Below are 17,358 nucleotides of genomic sequence, written 5' to 3' on the forward strand. Positions count from 1 at the left end.
GGCGGGACCTTGAAGGGCTCCAGGGAGCTGGCGGTCAGGCGGGAAACGGGGAGGTTGGGGAGACAGGGTGTAATTAGCCCCCGGAGGCGGCGGAGGGAGGCAGAGAAGCAGCTGTATCTCGGGAGCTCGCAGGGGCAGAGCTCTGGAAGAGGCGTGAACACTACCCGCTGGGCCATTTGGACAAGAGGCGCGGTGGCAGCAGGGTGGATTCGGTGACCTACAGAGGCGGGGGCCACTGGGGAAACAGGCAGTAATGGGGAGGCTTCCGCCAGCCCGCCAGGAGGCGGTAATGCGAAATTCTCGGTCTCCTGGAAACGACCTGTACCTTGCCTGCTGCGCTTGCGCGGCGGGAGGAAAAGAGCGCTTATGCGGTTGCTACGGCAACCAGGAGACGGCGGCTTTGCTTAACCATCGGTAAATTCAGAACTTTGGCTGGAGGAAAGGAAAAAGGTCTCGCGCTAACGCACGCGCACTGGGGTCTCTAGAACCCGTCCCCTTCCCGGAGCAGTGAGAAACCTCGACACAAGACCGACCTCTACGCAGGCGCAAAAAGCTGTCTCGCGTCCCAACGCTTCCACCCTGCGCAGGCGCACGTAGCCGCGCTGCCAACCTCCGCAGCGGCCGCGCGCACCCTTCATCCCGCTGGCTGCTTTTGTCTCGCGCAACCTTTTTAGGCCTTCCACGAGATCGGTCCTTTTCCTACACTCTCCCCACCGGGAGAGCCAGGTGTGAACCGGGACCCCCGCCCCTCCCTGTATCCCTTCCTTTGACCCACCTCGTCTCTGTCCTCCCTCCCTTTTCGGTTCCGGACGCCGGAAGGAGCCGAAGCCCCGACGGAAAAAGCCGAAGCCTTCTCCGTGACCGAGGCCTGCCCGAAGCGGTGGCGGAAGGAGCCGAAGTTGCGAGAGGGGAGGAGAGAGCGAGGGGAATCTCCGGAAATAACCGAAGCTTGGAATCGAGCTTAATCTTTGGCTGATTTCGAGGGCGAGCTCCAGAAACCTTCGGGAAGTGCTTGAATCCCGGGACGGTTAGCCTTGTCGGAAGTAGCGGATTTTTCGGACAGGGCCGGCGGAGTACAGTGGGGAACCCCGGAGGAGCGGCCCAAGAGGGACCATTTGAATCGTCGGAAGAAGCCGAACCTTTGGCGGGGTTGCCGCTGGACGCAGTGGAAGGCGAGGATCTACGGGAACACCCGAACGTTGAAGAGCTCATTTTCGAAAAGTTACAACAACCTGGGAACCTGGCAAAACCCTCCCTTCGGGTGTTTTCGGAATAAGCCAAAGCCGCCGCGCCCAACTCCATACTCTACTGTCCGGAAATTGCTGACGGGCTTCGGGACCAGGCTCTGGGAAAGGGGCACCTCGCGGGAGGGCGGGCGGGGAGAGGGGCGGAACCGGGGCGGGGCGGGCGGCCCGTGCTCTATTAGACAGGGGGCGGTGGCGCGCCGGAGGCGGCCGGAAGTAGCCGAAGCAAGCGGCGGAAGTAGCCGAAGCGGCCGGAGCGGGCGGGCGGCAAGGCGAGGTGAGAGCTGCACAGGGCCCTACGCGGCCGCTTCAGCATGTCGGACTTCGACGAGTTCGAGCGGCAGCTCAACGAGAACAAACAAGGTGAGGACGCCGGGGGCTCGGGGCGGCGAGCAGGGCGGCTCCTGGCTTTCCTCCGTGGCCCCCCGCCATTTTCCCCCTCGCTTCCCCTCCTGTCGGGGCCGCGCGGCCGCCCTCCCCCACCGTCTCGCGGCGCGCGCCTCGCTCACGTGACTGCCCGGCGTGCCTCCGCGCGCGGGAGGGGAGGGGGCGGCAGGCGCGGGCCGGCACGCATGCGCGCCGCGCTTCGTTCTGTTCACCCACCAGTTTGTCCCTGGCGGAGGTGGCGCTACAATAAAGGCCCGGGAGCGCCTGCCGCGTGTCACCTCGCGCATTCTAATTTTTACTAACCGAAGGAGAATATATACATATATTTATGTATAGGCATATATCCGATCCGGCCATTCCCCCCTTTTTTCCCGCTGCCTTGGTACTTCCGTTTCCGGCCGTGTCGGCCGCCCGGGTCTCCACGCCCCCTTTGTTCCAAAATGGCGGTTGCGAGCTCCCCCCCCCCCTTCACGTGGGCAAGGCTGTGGCTTGGCCCGACTATCCCCGCGCGGCCGCCACGTGCATCGTGTCCTGCGGCCTCGCCGCGTGTGACGTGGGGTCATTCATGAAAGCGGGGCGCGCTGTGCGTTCTTTGCATGAACCTAGCTCTAGGCCTACGTTATGCGTATTAGAGGCGGTGGCGGGAGCGGCGGTGATGGCAGTGGGTAGTCTTTGCCCCCCAGCTGCCCCCTGCTAGAGACAAACCTCACGTCTTCTCCGGTCCCAAAGTTGGGGCTCCTTGACTCGTAAATCACCTCGGCGTAGAGATGGGGAGACTGAGGTCCTGAAAGACTAGGGGCTTTGGTCCAGCCAGGTACCCCAGAGAAGGGTAGGCAGTGAGGGCTTTCCGCAGGGGCTATGCGGGTGCCCATCAATTTAGAGAGTCCAAGAATTTTGGAAATGGGGGAACCGATAGACGTTTAAAAAGTTCTTTTTTCTCGCTATTTCGGTTTGGATGTGGAGAAATTTGGAAGTAGGGAAGGTGGGGGACTTGAGGCCTCCATTGACCCTGTGTTTGAAGGGCTGAATGAGGGGCGCCCGAGTTCTCCTTTGAACACAGCTCGGAGTTGAGGATGGGGTGGCTGCGTGAGGAGACAGTGCGTGGGGAAGAAGGCCTGTTGCTCAGTGCCCAAGGCTGTCTTTTTTGCGCATGAAATAGAGATACCTGAGTTCAGAGAGCTGCTTTGTTGCTTACCTGTGCTAATTCAATATCTTCGTGCCTGTTTGTTTTCATGCGGGGAATTGGCCATTCTGGTCGGCGGAGGAGGGGGGGATTCTGGAATTAATAAGGCTGGTACTAACGACAGTTATATTAGACTGAATGCCTGCCCGTGCTAGGCACCGTGCCAATAAGCTCGTTGCACAACTTTTCTAAGTGGACCCTTAAAACTGACCTGTGGGGCTGAGATGACTTTCTTCTCTTTGTAGAGGAGGAAACAGGCTCAGAAAGTTTAAAATTTTTCCCAGGCCTGATCAGAGGCAGAGCTGAGATTAGAATGGGGTAATGTAGGCAAAGTGTGTGGCTTGTGAGTTGGCACACATTAAGTACCCAGTAAGTGGTATTTTTTACTGTGAAATTGCCCTCATCCTAATGTCATGCTGAAGGGAATAGAGGTAGGTCTTTAGCTCACTCACTCGGAGGTGGTGTCACAGTCAGGGAAGGTGCTTTATGAACATCCTCCTGCCAAGTTCTCGAACCCTACACTGTGGGTGGGGCTGGAAGTGGCCCTCATTTGGAGGAGAGAATACCGAGTTTTTAAGGTTTAGTTTTTCATGCTGGTTTCATGTGGTTGGTAAGCAGGAGAGGTGACACCACCCAGCTCTGGCTGGCTGCAAGGCCCACTCCACTGTGCTGACCGCCTGCAGAGCTGGGTGAGCCCTTCCTGGAGGCTCTTGTCCACGAACTGCCTTGATTTGCGGCCTTCAATTCCCCCGCGTCCCCTGGAGTTGGTGCTCTTCCCACAGTGTGCCTGGCCACAACATTTTGAACACCCGAAGCTCCCTCTGTGCCCAGGATGGGTGTGGGGGGGGGCGTGGAGAGGACTCTCCAATAGGGGAAGCCGCCCACGTGTTGTGTTGCCTGTCAGACAGCCTGTGGGTCTTTGTCTCCGAGCCAGCCTCTTCCCGACTTCACCCCTGCTGGGTCCGCCTGTGTCTCCAGAGAACTGAGTTCCTGGTGTGCGTCCCAGACACCCAGCGGGCACCGCCACTTCCTCTGTGTGTTTGAGAGCCTCAGTGGCAGGAAACACCCGAGGAGCGCTCACACTCCTGCAGACTTACCTGGCTGACCCTCTGATACTCCCCTGGCAGTTTCCTGTCTCTTTTATTCTCTTGCCTTAAAGGGCATAATCCCCTTGCCGTTAGAGGCTCCACCCAGACGCTGGAGTGGGGGGTGTGGGCCGCTGTTTAACTGAGCCTGCGGACACCACAGGGTTCACATTCAGGAGTTGTCACTTCATGCTTTTTAGGCCTTTGGGCCAGACATGTGAGTGCTCAGTTTCTCTGTTATTTGGGCTCCCAGCAGGGTTTCCCCGAAGCAGTAGTAAGGATTAAGTGCACGTGAGATACATACATAGCACAGATTCCGGATTTAGGAGGCATCCTGCTGTTTGCTGCTGTGTCTTTTCCCTGTCTCAGGGGCACATTTTTCTGAGTTTTGGTGACTCTGGGGTTCAGGTGTGTTTATAGTTACCGTGATTATGCCAGAAAAAATAAAGACAGAACAATGTGGATGAGGCTAATGTCCACTTTGAGGTCCTCTCCTTACTGCCTCTTCTGCTCTCCTGCCCCCAGGAGCATGGTGAAGCTCACCCATACACCGACAGGGGCCTGATGGGTAGTTGAGGAATCGGGGTCTTGGAGCCCAGGAACTCAGCTGGAGTGCTGTGCTCACGCTCCCCGTGCTCCCAGCTCAGCCTGCACCTTCTCCAAGGCAGTGAGGCCTGCAGGGAGCGGCTTCTGTGGCTTTGCTGGGAGGGCAGAGCTTTGTGCCATCTCCGGGGTCTTCAGAGAAAGTGGCCCAGCCCCTCGAGCGCTGTGGACTTGGCTTTGAGGCAGGATGGGGTGGTCTGGGATTCAGGTCTGCGTGGGGCAGAAGGAGGGGCCTCGGGGAGGGCGTCCTGGTTGGGGCCTCACCCTGGGCCCGATGGTGGGGCTGTGGGTGCATCTGGTGATTGAGGACGTCTTTCCTGAGGGGCCGCAGGTCCCTTCAGGAAAACATCATTGGGTCTCTTGGTTCCCCAGCCTCTAGCCCTGCCCCTCTCAGGGACGACCCTGGGGTCAGGCCCCTCAGCCCTGGAGGGGGACCAGGAGCCAGCCTCCTCTGTCTTCTCTGGCTCCCCAGCTCCTCCTGAGCAGCCTCAGGTATCTTACACCCCGGGGGCATCTCCAGGCCCTCTCCCCTCAGGTAACCAGCTCCCGTCCCCAGGGTCCCCCAGGGTCCCTGGACTGGCTTGTGGACCCAGGCAGCCTGCTATCTCCCCTCCTCCATCGGATCCTGTCCCCTTGGGGGTGGCCTTCCTGGGGCTGGGGCATGGCCCCCAGTGTGTGGGTGGGATGGGCCGTCCTACCTCAGCTCATCCTCCCTCACCTTGCCCAGAGCGAGACAAGGAGAACCGTCACAGGAAGCGCAGCCACAGCCGCTCTCGCAGCCGGGACCGCAAGCGCCGGAGCCGGAGCCGGGACAGGCGCAACCGGGACCAGCGGAGTGCCTCGAGAGACAGGCGGCGAAGAAGGTACCAGCCTGGGGACCCCCCCCGCTGGGTGATGGGGTGGGCCGGCCTCTGGCTCCTCTCTGTTGGGGCAGGATCTGTGGTGTGTGTGTCTGGAATTCAGTTTTTCTTGTTTGGGGGTTTCCTATAGTTCCTGGGGGGTTGTAGGGGCAGCAGGGTCTTAATCTCAGAGGCAAGGGTGGAGACAAGCTCTGACTTTCCTTTGTGAGGGGCCGCCCCCGTGTCTTCCCTGACTCGAGGGCCCATCTCTCGTCCACTCTCTTTTTGACCTCCTGGCGGGCAGTCGGGGGCGGGGCTGTGCTCTGCCTCCTGGGGAGGGGGAGATCTCAGGTCCTACACCTCATGGGCCATCTTCTGGGTTGGGACTTGTTTGTTGGCTTTCTCATGCCTCTTCCCTCCCCAGGTGCACTTGTGTTCTCTCTGCTCCCTTAGGTGAGGGGGAGCGGGGTAGGTGAAGTCCAGCCTTCTGTCCTCATTTTCTATTTCCTGGTGTGGGGGTTGGGGGGCATGGCAGGGCCGAGGGGGCCTGCTTGTGCTTGTTCACCTCGGCCCGGCTCCGTGCCCTGGGGCGGTGTGATGTATGGGGGAGACAAGGGTCCCCAGTCACCCCTCCCCATACCTTTCCCTCCGCCCCCAGCAAACCTTTGACCAGAGGCGCTAAAGAGGAGCACGGTGGATTGATGTGAGCTTCTCTTCCTGCCCCTTCCACCCCGGTGTCCGCCCCTTCCCCTCCTACCCTGTGCACCTGCCTGGTCCTGTCCAGCCCTGGCCCAAGCCACCTGCCTGGAAACCAGCCCGTCCCTGGGCGCAGCCCAACCCAGATCCTCTCCCTACCGGAGAGAGTGGAGCTACTGGGGGAGGGGACCAGGGGAGCCTGGGGGGTGGGCAGGCCTGCCTAGGGCTGCACTGAGACGGCCCCGCCCGCTCTCCCCTCCGCCCCCAGCCGCTCCCCCCGCCACGAGAAGAAGAAGAAGGTCCGCAAATACTGGGACGTGCCACCGCCTGGCTTTGAGCACATCACCCCCATGCAGTACAAGGCCATGCAAGGTGGGCCCTGGGGCTCGAGGGCTGGGTGCGCAGGAGATGGACCCCCGTTTTCAGGGAGGGGGGTAAGGTCTGTGCCCTGGGAGTTCTGGCTTCCGCCCTTCGGCAGCCCCGTGGTGGAGCGGGGACAAGGCCTCCGGAGGGCCACCGTCAGCAGCAGGTCCGTCAGTCCTCCCCAGGACGGGGGCTGGGGGGCAGGCGGTTGAGGAGCAGAGGTCCAGGGGTGTCCTGACACCTGCTGACCCTTTCTGCGTTTCTTGAAGCTGCGGGTCAGATTCCAGCCACCGCCCTCCTTCCCACCATGACCCCGGATGGTCTGGCTGTGACCCCCACGCCGGTGCCCGTGGTCGGGAGCCAGATGACTAGACAGGCCCGGCGCCTCTACGTGGGCAACATCCCTTTTGGCATCACTGAGGTACTGCCCTCCCCCTTGCCCTGCCCCTCCCCTCCCCCTGTTCCTCCCCTTCCCTTCGTTCCCTCCCCCACCTGCACGGGTCAGACTCTGCTCCTGCAAGACCCCCCGGCCCCCTCCCAGACGGACGATGGAGTTGAGCCAGCCAGGGGCCGGGCTGGGGGTGGCCCTCCCTCCCTCCTCTATCCTCTCCCATCTCCCCTCCCCAACCTCCTCCAAACCCAGGGATCGAGCACACACACCACTTACCTACGAAGCACGAGTGCACGCATCCGAATCCATGTGGAGAGAGACAGAGAGGGAGACTCGACATACACACACACAGACGCACGCCCCGCGGCCTCTGACATGCCTCTGCTCTCTGCCGCCTGTCCCCATCCTCTCCCGCAGCCTCCCGTTGCTGCTCTGTTGTTTTGATGGCCCCGACCTGCCCCTTCCCCACGCTCCTCTCCCCCCTCCCCACCCCTTCCCGTGCCACCCCTGAGAATCCCGAGATCAAAGAGTTGTTTCCATTTCTCTTTAAAGTGAAATATTGTGGGGCTGAGATCCCTCGTAGCAACAAAAAGTTTGCTACCGTCGGCGAAGGCAAGTAAGGTCCATTCTGACTTTCTCAACCTGCACTTTGCTACATTTGATGAACCAGCCCCCGACTCCAGGGCCAGATCCCTCCACATCACTCTTCTCTCCTCCCCTCCCCTGCCCTCCCCCTCCCCCTCCATCCCTCCGCTCCTCTCTGTCCACTCTCTCCCCACTCCGTCCCTCTGTCCTGTGTGCTGCTGCTCTCCCGCCCTCCCTCGGTCCCCCTGGGCCCGCCGGCTGCTGCCTTTTCCCGCGTGGCCTGTCTCCGCGCGCTCTCTGTCCCCTGCTCTTTCTCCTGTCCCCGTGCTCGTCCTCTCCTGCATCTCTCCTGGAACTGTCTTCTCCCCCTGGGTCCCTGGGGCTTGCCCCACAATCCTGTGGCTGTCTTTGCTGCCCCCTCCCCATTCTCTCACTTTCCTTCTGCTTTTTCTGCTATTGATCTCCACCCCCACCCTATTCCACTACTCCCTCCCCCACTTCCTCCCTCCCTGACCCTCCCCCTCGCCCCCAAACCCTCCGTGTCTCCCTCTCTCACCCTTCCCCTCCTCTCTCCACCCCTCCCCGCCCTCCCCGTCTCCTGTTCCCTCTGCAGGAGGCCATGATGGACTTCTTCAATGCCCAGATGCGCCTCGGGGGGCTGACGCAGGCCCCTGGCAACCCCGTCCTGGCTGTGCAGATTAACCAGGACAAGAACTTTGCCTTCTTGGAGGTGCGCGGGCACTTGGTGGGTCGGGTGGTGTGTGGCTCTGGCTTTAGCAGCCTGGCAGCAGCCTTGTTGCCATGGGGCCCTACTGCCATCCCAGAGTCCCCTGGGGCTGGACTGGCCGTGCACCTGTGCCCCTCATCGCCTGTCCTCTTTCTTTTAGTTCCGCTCAGTGGACGAGACCACCCAGGCCATGGCCTTCGATGGCATCATCTTCCAGGGCCAGTCACTGAAGATCCGCAGGCCCCACGACTACCAGCCCCTGCCTGGCATGTCAGAGAACCCGTCAGTCTACGTGCCTGGTGAGTGGGGTCCTGTCCTGCCTGGGGGGGCAGTGTGAGTGCTGTGGACTTGTCTCCTGTTCTGGTTTCCCAAAGCTTGCTTCACAAGAGGTGGCATCTGGGCCATGGAGGGTGAACAGCCTGTAAGTGGCAGAGCCAGGACCAGAGCACAGGTGTTGTGGGAAGTCGGGGGCCAGGGGACCATGTGAGTGTGTGTGTGGGTCAGCAGTCTGCCTTTGGGTGCAGGGGCTCACTGCCCGCGTGCACAGTTCCATGGCCCTGGCTTTTGAGAGAAGAACAGGACTTACCACGAGGTCCACCGGCTCCAGGACAGGAGTGGAGGCTCAGACCCACCTCCCTGTGAGGGTGCGGGTGGGTCAAGTGGCGAGGCAGGAGGGCGGGCTGTGGTGGGAGGGCCTCTGCGCCTGGCCTCGTGCAGACCCTGTGCTTTGGAGAGGGTTTGTGGTGACTAAGTTCTTTCGTATCCTGTCCCTGGTTCCGGGTGTCATGGAGGTCAGAGTTCTCTCTGCATGGGCTTTGGCTGTGTGACGGAAAAAACCGGGTGCCTTGTTATAAACAAGATCAGGCTAGTTTGAGCTGGTTCCTCGCTTTCAGGTGAAGCTCCTGGGGGTGGGTCCTGGGGCCCAGTACCCAGCGTTCCCTCATTTTTGTCTCTGTGGCCTCAGGTGTGCTGACCCTGTTGTCCCCCAGGGTGTCCTGTCACCTGCCCCTGGCTGGTAAAGAACAGCAGGCTGGGGGTCAGCACCCTGTTGTTTGCTAGGTAGTAAATGTGGGCTCTGCTGGCCACACGGCCTCTGTGGAAACGGCCCTGCGGCTGCCGTGAGAAAGCAGCCGCCAGCGCCACCTCGGTGAGCGGCCGTGGCTGTGTCCTGTCTGTTTAACATTCATGCACGTGGACATTTGGGTTTCTGTGCAGTGTTTACGTGTCATAAGGGACCTTTTGGAGACGTTTATGTGTTGTGAGTGACCTTCAGAGAGAGTGCAGGCTGTGTGGAGCCAGGCAGTGGGCTGGACTTGAGCCTGTGGGAGGCCCTGTGCAGGGAGCCCGGGTGGGAGAGCATGAGTGTGCTCCAGGTGTGGGGCAGCCGGGCCCTGAGGCTGTGGGGGCGCGGGGTTCTGCGGGCTCAGGCTGCACCTTGGGGGACGCTTTTTGGAAGCCGAGTCAGCTCTTCACTCTATGAAGCAGTGGGGACGAAGGGGTCCAGAGAGGGCGGCGATCAGGACCGGGCCTGGCACCAGCTCGTCTCTGGTGCTGTCCCCACAGCAATGTGGGCAAATCTGTGCCCCTCTTGGCTTTGTGAGAAACCAGGTGTCGTGCACTCTGACCTTCTCTGAGTGTGCAGCCCCAGGAGTTGCTACGTGCTGCATGTCTGTGGTGCCAGCTCCTTAGGTCAAGGGTCAAACTGCTGCAAGGATCCTCTCTGCTCTTCTCAGGAAGTCCCGTCTTCACTTGTTTTCAATTACTACAGAGTCCCCCTCTCCCTAGGCTGCTGTGTCAGGCAGGCACTGCCATAGGTGTGCTTGGGGCCCTTTGTGTTTGTTTTCTTTTTAAGGTTTTATTTATTTATTTTTAGAGGGAAGGGAAGGGAGGGAGAAAGGGAGAGAGAGAATCATCAATGTGTGGTTGACTCTCACGTGGCCCCCACTGGGGACCTGACTTGCAACCCAGGCATGTGCTCTGACTGGGAATCGAACCTGCGATGCTTTGGTTCACAGCCTGTGCTCAATCCACTAAGCCACACCAGCCAGGGCGCTTGGGGTCCTTTGTTGATCTTTGTGGCAAGGGTTGGTGAGTGAGAACCTTGTGCCAGATTGAACCCCACTTGCTTTTTAAATCTTTTTTCAAGATTTTATTTATTTTTATTTTATTTTTCTAAATTTAATTTTTTTCTATAATTTCTTTTTTTCCTTCTCTCCCTTCTTTCTGCCTTTATTTCTTTTATCACTGTTTGGTTGCCTCTCACACGCCCCCTACTGGGGACCTGGCCTGCAACTCAGGCATGTGCACTGACTGGGAAATGAACTGGCGACCCTTTGGTTCACAGGCTGGCACCCAATCCACTGAGCCACACCAGCCAGGGTTATTTTATTTTATTTTTAAAAGACTTTATTTTTAGAGGGGGGGGGAGAGAAACATCAGCGTGTTGTTGCCTCTCTCATGCCCACCTCCACTGGGGACCTGGCCCACAACCCAGGCATGTGACCTGACTGGGAATCAAGCCAGTGGCCTTTTGGTTCACAGGCCGGCGCTCAATCCACTGAGCCACTAGCCAAGGCTAAATTTCTTTTTTTTTTTTTTTTTAATCCTTATCTGAGGACATGCTGGGAGAGGGGGAGAGAAACATCAGTGTGAGAGAGAAACGTTGATTGGTTGCCTTGCATATGGGAGATCATAATGTTCTCGACCAGGGATGGAACCTGCAACCCGGGAGTTGAACCTATGGCCTTTTGGTTCACGGGATGACACACCAACTGATTGAGCCACACTAGCCAGAGCAAGATCTCTGCCTGATTCTTGACTGTTTACTGACACCCAGCTGGGCCCACTCATCGCCCATGGTGTATGTTGCCCTGCTGCAGCGGCCAAGCTGAGCAGTGGCAGGGCCCTGGGCCCACAAACTGGAAACACTTACCACCTGGCTCTCACGGTGGGTGTGCCAGGGTCCCATGTCACGGGGAAAGCAAGGCTTGGGCGCTACTGACTTGCTCTAGGGCAAGGCCCCGCGGGTTCCCTGCACCACTGTCCCTGCCCGTGCAGGGACGGAAACATCGTGGTGTGGGACGGCTGGCGTAGTTTGTCTTCCCTTAGCCCCAAGCCCTTGCCGAGAAGGGGCTGTCACCAAGCTTGAGCAGTGCAATCGATGCTCATCGTTGATCCTCTCTGTCTGGGCAGCTTGGGCATTCACGCCACGGTCCCTTCCATTCTGGGAACTGCTGGGGGGCAGCAAGAATCAGGGTTCCATCTGCAGGTCAAGCATCTTCTGTAATGATCCAAGCACTTAGAAAGTCAGTCAATTTTCTCACTAAAGGGAGAAAGTGTTCCATTAAACTTAGCAGTTCTTTTTTTTTTTTAACATTGTGCCAATTTATGTTTTTGTTTTTTTTAAAGATTTTATTTATTTTTAGAGAAGGGAGGGAGGGGGAGAGAGAGACACACACACACAGAGAAACTTCAATGTGCGGTTGCTGGGGATCGAACCTGGAACACTTTGGTTCCCAGCCCGTGCTCAATCCACTGAGCTACACCAGCCAGGCGCCAACTTAGCAGTTCTTGATTGGAACGAATTCAGGAACCTGGGAGTTGGCTTCTTTAACCTGGGCAAAGGGTACAGACCTGAACCTAGAAGCACCTGGAAGTCCTTGGGGTAGTGATGCCGTGACGGGTCCCCACTGAGGCCGGCTCCCCTGTCCAGTGCTGCTGTGGGTCCGCGTGGGGTCCATGAGACAAGATGGAGACCGGGGGCAGGGAGAGCCAGAGCTGGGTGTGGGCGCCGGGAGCCACGGTGACCTTTGAGCTGGCGAATGTAGCTCAGCAGTTGGTACATTCACCCGCCTGCTGCCAGGCTCTCCCCGAGGTTCAGGGCTGAGCCTGACGCTGCCTCCAGGAGTCTCCGGCCTGCAGGCTCCAGCCAGTCCGCCCCTCGACAGGGTTTTCTGTGCCAGGGGGTCCAGCGGTGCACAGAGGTTACACTGCGGGCACAGACGACAAGGTTGCTTGGTTGCCAGGGCCCAGGCCGGTCTTCGGGTGGGGGCGGTGGTTAGCAGCAGACGTCTGGAACAGGGAGCCAGCCCCCAGCCAGCACAGTTGGGGCCTGTCCCTCGTGTTGGTGTCGGAGACTCCAGGGCCCAGTGTCCACGAAGGGCGTGTGGTGGCTGCAGTACCACTTGCTCCCAGGGCCAGTCCCCTGGGCCTGCCTTCAGGCCCTATGTGAAGGACACACTTTGTGCAAACGGTCTCACCTATGAGTCCTCTGTGGTTGGCGCCAGCATGCTCTCCACAGGGCGTGGTGAACCCTCTTGTGGGGCCGTACCCATGACCTGAACCCAGGGAGCCTGTCTCGGGCACCCTCAGCCTCCGGGCTTCCCTGAGGTGTGTGGTACAGCGGGTCCCAGTCTGAGCCTGGCAGCTGGGGTTCACCTGGCCCTGTTTCTCACCTGCCGGAGTGACCTCACCTCTGCCCTTGTCTGCTATTGGGAAGGTGATGGTCCCCTGGAGAGCCCCTAGTTTGCTGTGGGTTCTGATGAGTGGGTCCTGGAGACTCCGTCCTGCTTGTATGACCTCAGGCTAGCACTGCCTCTGGGTGCCTCTGTGTAGCCCTGTGACTGCAGGTAGGGCTTTGGAGGGCATTGAGTGTAGACTGAGTGTGACCCAGGGGCCTGCCCTGTGGGGACTGTCCAGTCCGAGGCCCTTGTTCCCAGGGTGCTTCTGCTCCTCCCCTCGGATCGCTGGGCCTCATGGTTGGTGGGGCTCGGTTGTGGTGCTCACAGTGGCAAGGTTGGCACCAGCCCTTCTGCAGGGCGATGTGCGTGTGCCAGGGGACTGGGTGGGAGGAGCACACCCTCCCAGGGGTGCGGTGACCTTGTGTCCGGGCAAGGTCCCACCTGAGGCTCGTCTCCCTGGGGTCAGCAGGAGGTAGAGTGGCCGGTTGGTGCGGGACTACGGAAGAGGGCAAGGGTAGGAGCAGCAGGTCAGGAGGGGTAGGTGGTGGGTCTGTCCAGACAGAGTGTGGGGGCTGCTTGTGCTTCACAGGAGCAGAGTGGCACGCTGGCAGAGAAGCCTGTGGAACGTGGGGCCAGCCGCCTGCTGGTGCTTGTCTTTGAGCCCAGAGTTCTGTGCACAGGGCAGGATTGGGGCAGGCACACAGTGGTCACCACACCCATTCAGCCAACATGACCTTGCTGTGTCAGCCCTTATTGCGCGCCAGGGACGCTGCTGAGCGAGCCAGCCACCTCAGGGACGTGGCAGACCCCTCCAGTGTCACACTTGTTTGACGCCAGAGAGTGACGGGAGGTGGTGTGGCAGTATGGGGTGGAGCCCTGAGAACAGGCTGTGGGGTCACCAGCCTGGAGGTCCCATTAAGCAGCGGGTGACCAGGAAGGGGCTGAAGGACGAGGAAGGGGTTGTGTGTCCTTGAAGCCCCTCCCCAGCAGGCTGAGGTTGCACAGCTGCAGGCAGCGGGTTGGGGTGTGGGTGTGGATCCTGTGGCCCTGGGCAGGGCTGTGCTTCGCAGGTGTCTGCCACTGTGAGGCCCAGGCAACTTCGGAGGCTGGGCAGATGGGGGAGACGTGGTGTTTCCTCTGTCAGTCGTCACCGGACCGGGAGGAACGCGGGCCTCTCCCTGCACACTCCCCCAGGGTTCGGTGACAACCTCTTGGTGGGCATCCAAGTCCGTCCCTTTCTTCTCCCTTCAGGAGTCGTGTCCACTGTGGTCCCAGACTCTGCCCACAAGCTGTTCATTGGGGGTTTGCCCAACTACCTGAACGATGACCAGGTAGGCCCCTTGCCACCCCACCCTGCACCCACCACCTCATCCCTGCCTTTGACTGAGTAAACCTTGATAGCATGGTGGCTGGCCCTGCAGGTAAAAGAGCTGCTGACATCATTTGGGCCTCTCAAGGCCTTCAACCTGGTCAAGGACAGTGCCACCGGGCTCTCCAAGGGCTACGCCTTCTGTGAGTACGTGGACATCAACGTCACGGATCAGGTGAGCCCCGGGCCCCTGCTGAACCTACCCTTGCTCTCACCCCCTGCTCTGTTCTCGCTGAGGTCCCCCCCTTCTTGGGATGGGCGGGAGGAGGCTGGCCTGCCTCAGGGGCCCTGCCTGGGGCTTTCCAAGTTCTCAGCCCTTTGCTGTCCCTTCCCACCAATGCCTGGCTCTGTGGTATTGGGGGGAGGTGGTGGGCTCCTGGCACCTGACCCTGCACCTCTTCCGTGCACCCCCACCCCTCGTCCTCCAAACACAGGCCATTGCGGGGCTGAATGGGATGCAGCTGGGGGACAAGAAACTGCTGGTGCAGAGGGCGAGTGTGGGAGCCAAGAATGCCACGCTGGTGAGCCCCCCGGCACGTCATCTTCCATTGGCTAGGGGGGCTTGGGGGTGGGAGAGGGTGGGGTGGGGCAGGCCCTCCTCAGCTCCGTCTGCAGAGGTGGGGCGTCCAGGGCAGGGCGCGGTGCTCCTGGGACGGTATCCAGGGAGGGCGGCCCTGTGACGGCCCTGCCGCTTGCCCTACAGAGCACCATAAACCAGACCCCTGTGACCCTGCAAGTGCCGGGCCTGATGAGCTCCCAGGTGCAAATGGGCGGCCACCCGACGGAGGTCCTGTGTCTTATGAACATGGTGCTGCCCGAGGAGCTGCTGGACGACGAGGAGTACGAGGAGATCGTGGAGGATGTGCGGGACGAGTGCAGCAAGTATGGGCTAGTGAAGTCCATCGAGATCCCCCGGCCCGTGGACGGCGTCGAGGTGCCTGGCTGTGGAAAGGTGTGTATGCGGGTGTCTCTCCCTTGCCCTCCCCCGCCTCTCCTATACACATCACACCCACTACTACAGCCCCCCCCAGGGACCCAGGCCTGCGGTGAGGCCGCAGGCCCAGAACTTTTGTTCAGGAATTGGCTGTTCTGTGTCCAAGTGGTTTGGCCTTGTCTTTGGAGTGGGGAAGTTCTAAAAATAGTTAAAACCACAAACCCACTTAACCTTTCCAGTACCAGGTGCCCTGCTAAACATCCCTGCTAAAGCTCACCTGTGTCACTCCTGAACTGTCCAAGCAGCTTCTTAGGCCTCTTTTCAGAGGACATGGGCCACGTGGTCAGGTTTCAGGTTCTTGGCAGCCTAACTTCCAAGCCACTGAGTCACGCTGCATCTGGCACTGTGCCTCACAAGGCAGGGTGCTCCGTGACTTGGTTCATCGTTCCACGCAGCATGGTGGCAGCCTGTATGGGGAACGGAGTGGGCCCTGGGCACTGTTTTCAGATGGGAGGGTCAAGGTCAAGGGGTGGCAGTAAGCACCCAGCAGGCAGTGGAGTCCTGGGTTTGGGGCAGTGAGGAGATGAGTGGTTTTGTTCAATGTTTGGTTTTTAAACCTGATTTCCATTCTTTTCAAACAACACAGAAGTAGAGAGGACTGTCAGTGGTATAGAGTGGCATGTTACTGAGGCGTGGTACACCACACAAGCAGTACTCGAGAGCTTAGCTTCACACTGCCAATACTTGTCACTGGTAAATTCTGTATTCAGCTTCCCATCCCAACCCCCTTTTCTGCTGAAATAATTTAAAGCAGGTGTGTTTCACCTGAGACACTTCGGTGTGTTTGTCTGCAGTAGTATCTGAGCTACTGCTGTTTTGGGTCTGGTAGCTCTTGTTTTGGGGTCTGTGCTGTACATAGATGGTTAGCCCCGTCCCCAGCCCCACTCAGTATAAACGCCCACAGCAGTACACCCCCCTTTGTGACAGCCCAAACTGTCTGTAGACACTGTCATGTGTAACCTGGGGGTGCACTTGACTTGGTTGAGAACTGCTTGAAACATAACTTTTAAAAAATTTTATTTTAACAAAACTACCATGCCACTTAAAATTATCCTTAGTACTTACCCAGTCCGAATTTCGGTTTCCTTTATTGTCTCAAAAATGACTTCTACAGTTGGTTGGTCTAAGGGCCCAAACCAGGAATCATGCAGCTTGGTTTTAAACTAGCTTACGGACTTACTGGTTCTACATCAGCCCTGCCACACTTTCTTGCAGGCTGTTGTAGTTGTTGAAGCAATAGCGGCATTCTGGGGTTGCCACGTATGTGCCCCCTCCCCAGGAGAGCTGCTTTTCTGCTCTTCTGTTCTTTGGTCCTGGGGCTCTGGAGGACATTGGGTAGATGTCTGCAGACCTGCAGTGACCGCACCTCCCTCCCCCTCACTCCTGGGAGTTCAGGGGGTGGGTGCATGCTGGCTGGCAGCTGTGAACGAGCAGACGGCTCCTCTGGGGGCAGAGGGGCCGCTCGGCCTTAACAGCCTCCTCTCGTCTCGTCTCGTCCCGCCCCACAGATCTTCGTGGAGTTCACCTCTGTGTTTGACTGCCAGAAAGCCATGCAAGGCCTGACAGGTCGCAAGTTCGCCAACAGAGTGGTTGTCACAAAGTACTGTGACCCCGACTCTTACCACCGCCGGGACTTCTGGTAGAGGTGGCGGGGGCAGGCGGGGGCTGGGCTGGGGTCTTCTCCCCCTCCCACCCCCCTCTATTCCCCCTCCGAAGACGATGGGCAGAGGAGTGACAGCCGAATGACAGCCGGCAGCAACTGGAATGGCAGCAATTAAGGGGTGGGGTGGGGTTGGGCGGGAAGGGGATTGGGGAAGTGTGCACACAGCCCACACAAACACACCCGCAGACACAGAGGGAAGGGGTTGGGGTGGGAGGGGTGCACAGCAGGGTGGGGTGGGACCCGACCCCACAGCCCCTCTCCCAAAACAGCCTCTCCTTCCTGATACCCATTTCTCTTCCCTACCGTAGAAACATAGCGTGTTTATATTTTATGGCCAAACTATTTTGAATTTTGTTGTCCGGCCCTTTGCCCTGCCCTTTCCCTTTCCAGGACCGCAGCTCCTGCCCTTTGACCTCTAGCCCTTGGTTTCTTAACGTAGTTGGTTCTCCTCTCTAGTCGCCCCCCCGGACCCCATGGCCCCTGCCCTTTTCCTCCTCTGTGGCGGTTTCATATTTGCTAAGACGAATTTGCTCATTAAACATTTTGTTGTATTATACTTGATGGAGCTGCTTCTGTCTGGTGTGTGAGAAGCCCGACTGGTCTCGGCAATGCCCTTTAGCCGCTTCAGGGGCGCGTCCCGCCTTCTCAGCGTGAAAACTGAGGGGCGTGGCCGTGGGGAGGAGGGGTCGACAGCTCGACTCCGACTGGGGCTCCACGCCCGCGCGGGGACTGCGTGGGGAGAACGTGGCGGGTCTTCCGCCTCGGGGCA

General features: G+C 59.3%; 1 protein-coding gene across 5 annotated transcripts; it reads left to right on the forward strand.

Annotated features, from left to right (window-relative positions):
- The first annotated feature begins 1,392 nt into the window (after positions 1-1,392).
- On the forward strand, positions 1,393-17,145 carry U2AF2 (U2 small nuclear RNA auxiliary factor 2). Of its 5 annotated transcripts, XM_036013339.1 has the most exons (13): positions 1,393-1,607; positions 4,875-4,994; positions 5,230-5,365; positions 6,000-6,044; positions 6,306-6,409; positions 6,670-6,821; positions 7,990-8,106; positions 8,264-8,402; positions 13,791-13,894; positions 13,985-14,107; positions 14,367-14,465; positions 14,636-14,884; positions 16,435-17,145. In XM_036013339.1, exons 5-13 carry the CDS (start codon positions 6,388-6,390, stop codon positions 16,567-16,569), a joined length of 1,140 nt encoding a protein of 379 aa, XP_035869232.1. In that variant the 5' UTR covers positions 1,393-1,607; positions 4,875-4,994; positions 5,230-5,365; positions 6,000-6,044; positions 6,306-6,387; the 3' UTR covers positions 16,570-17,145. The 5 variants fall into 5 exon arrangements, with proteins under 5 accessions (XP_035869232.1, XP_028385250.1, XP_035869230.1 ...); XM_028529449.2 differs by lacking the exon at positions 4,875-4,994 and having other exon boundaries at positions 1,451-1,607; positions 13,815-13,894; positions 14,367-14,453; positions 16,435-16,606; XM_036013337.1 differs by lacking the exon at positions 4,875-4,994 and having other exon boundaries at positions 1,559-1,607.
- The last annotated feature ends 213 nt before the right edge of the window (positions 17,146-17,358 follow it).

The sequence above is a fragment of the Phyllostomus discolor genome, chromosome 12, assembly GCF_004126475.2.
Source record: "Phyllostomus discolor isolate MPI-MPIP mPhyDis1 chromosome 12, mPhyDis1.pri.v3, whole genome shotgun sequence".
In the NCBI taxonomy this organism is placed as follows: domain Eukaryota; kingdom Metazoa; phylum Chordata; class Mammalia; order Chiroptera; family Phyllostomidae; genus Phyllostomus; species Phyllostomus discolor.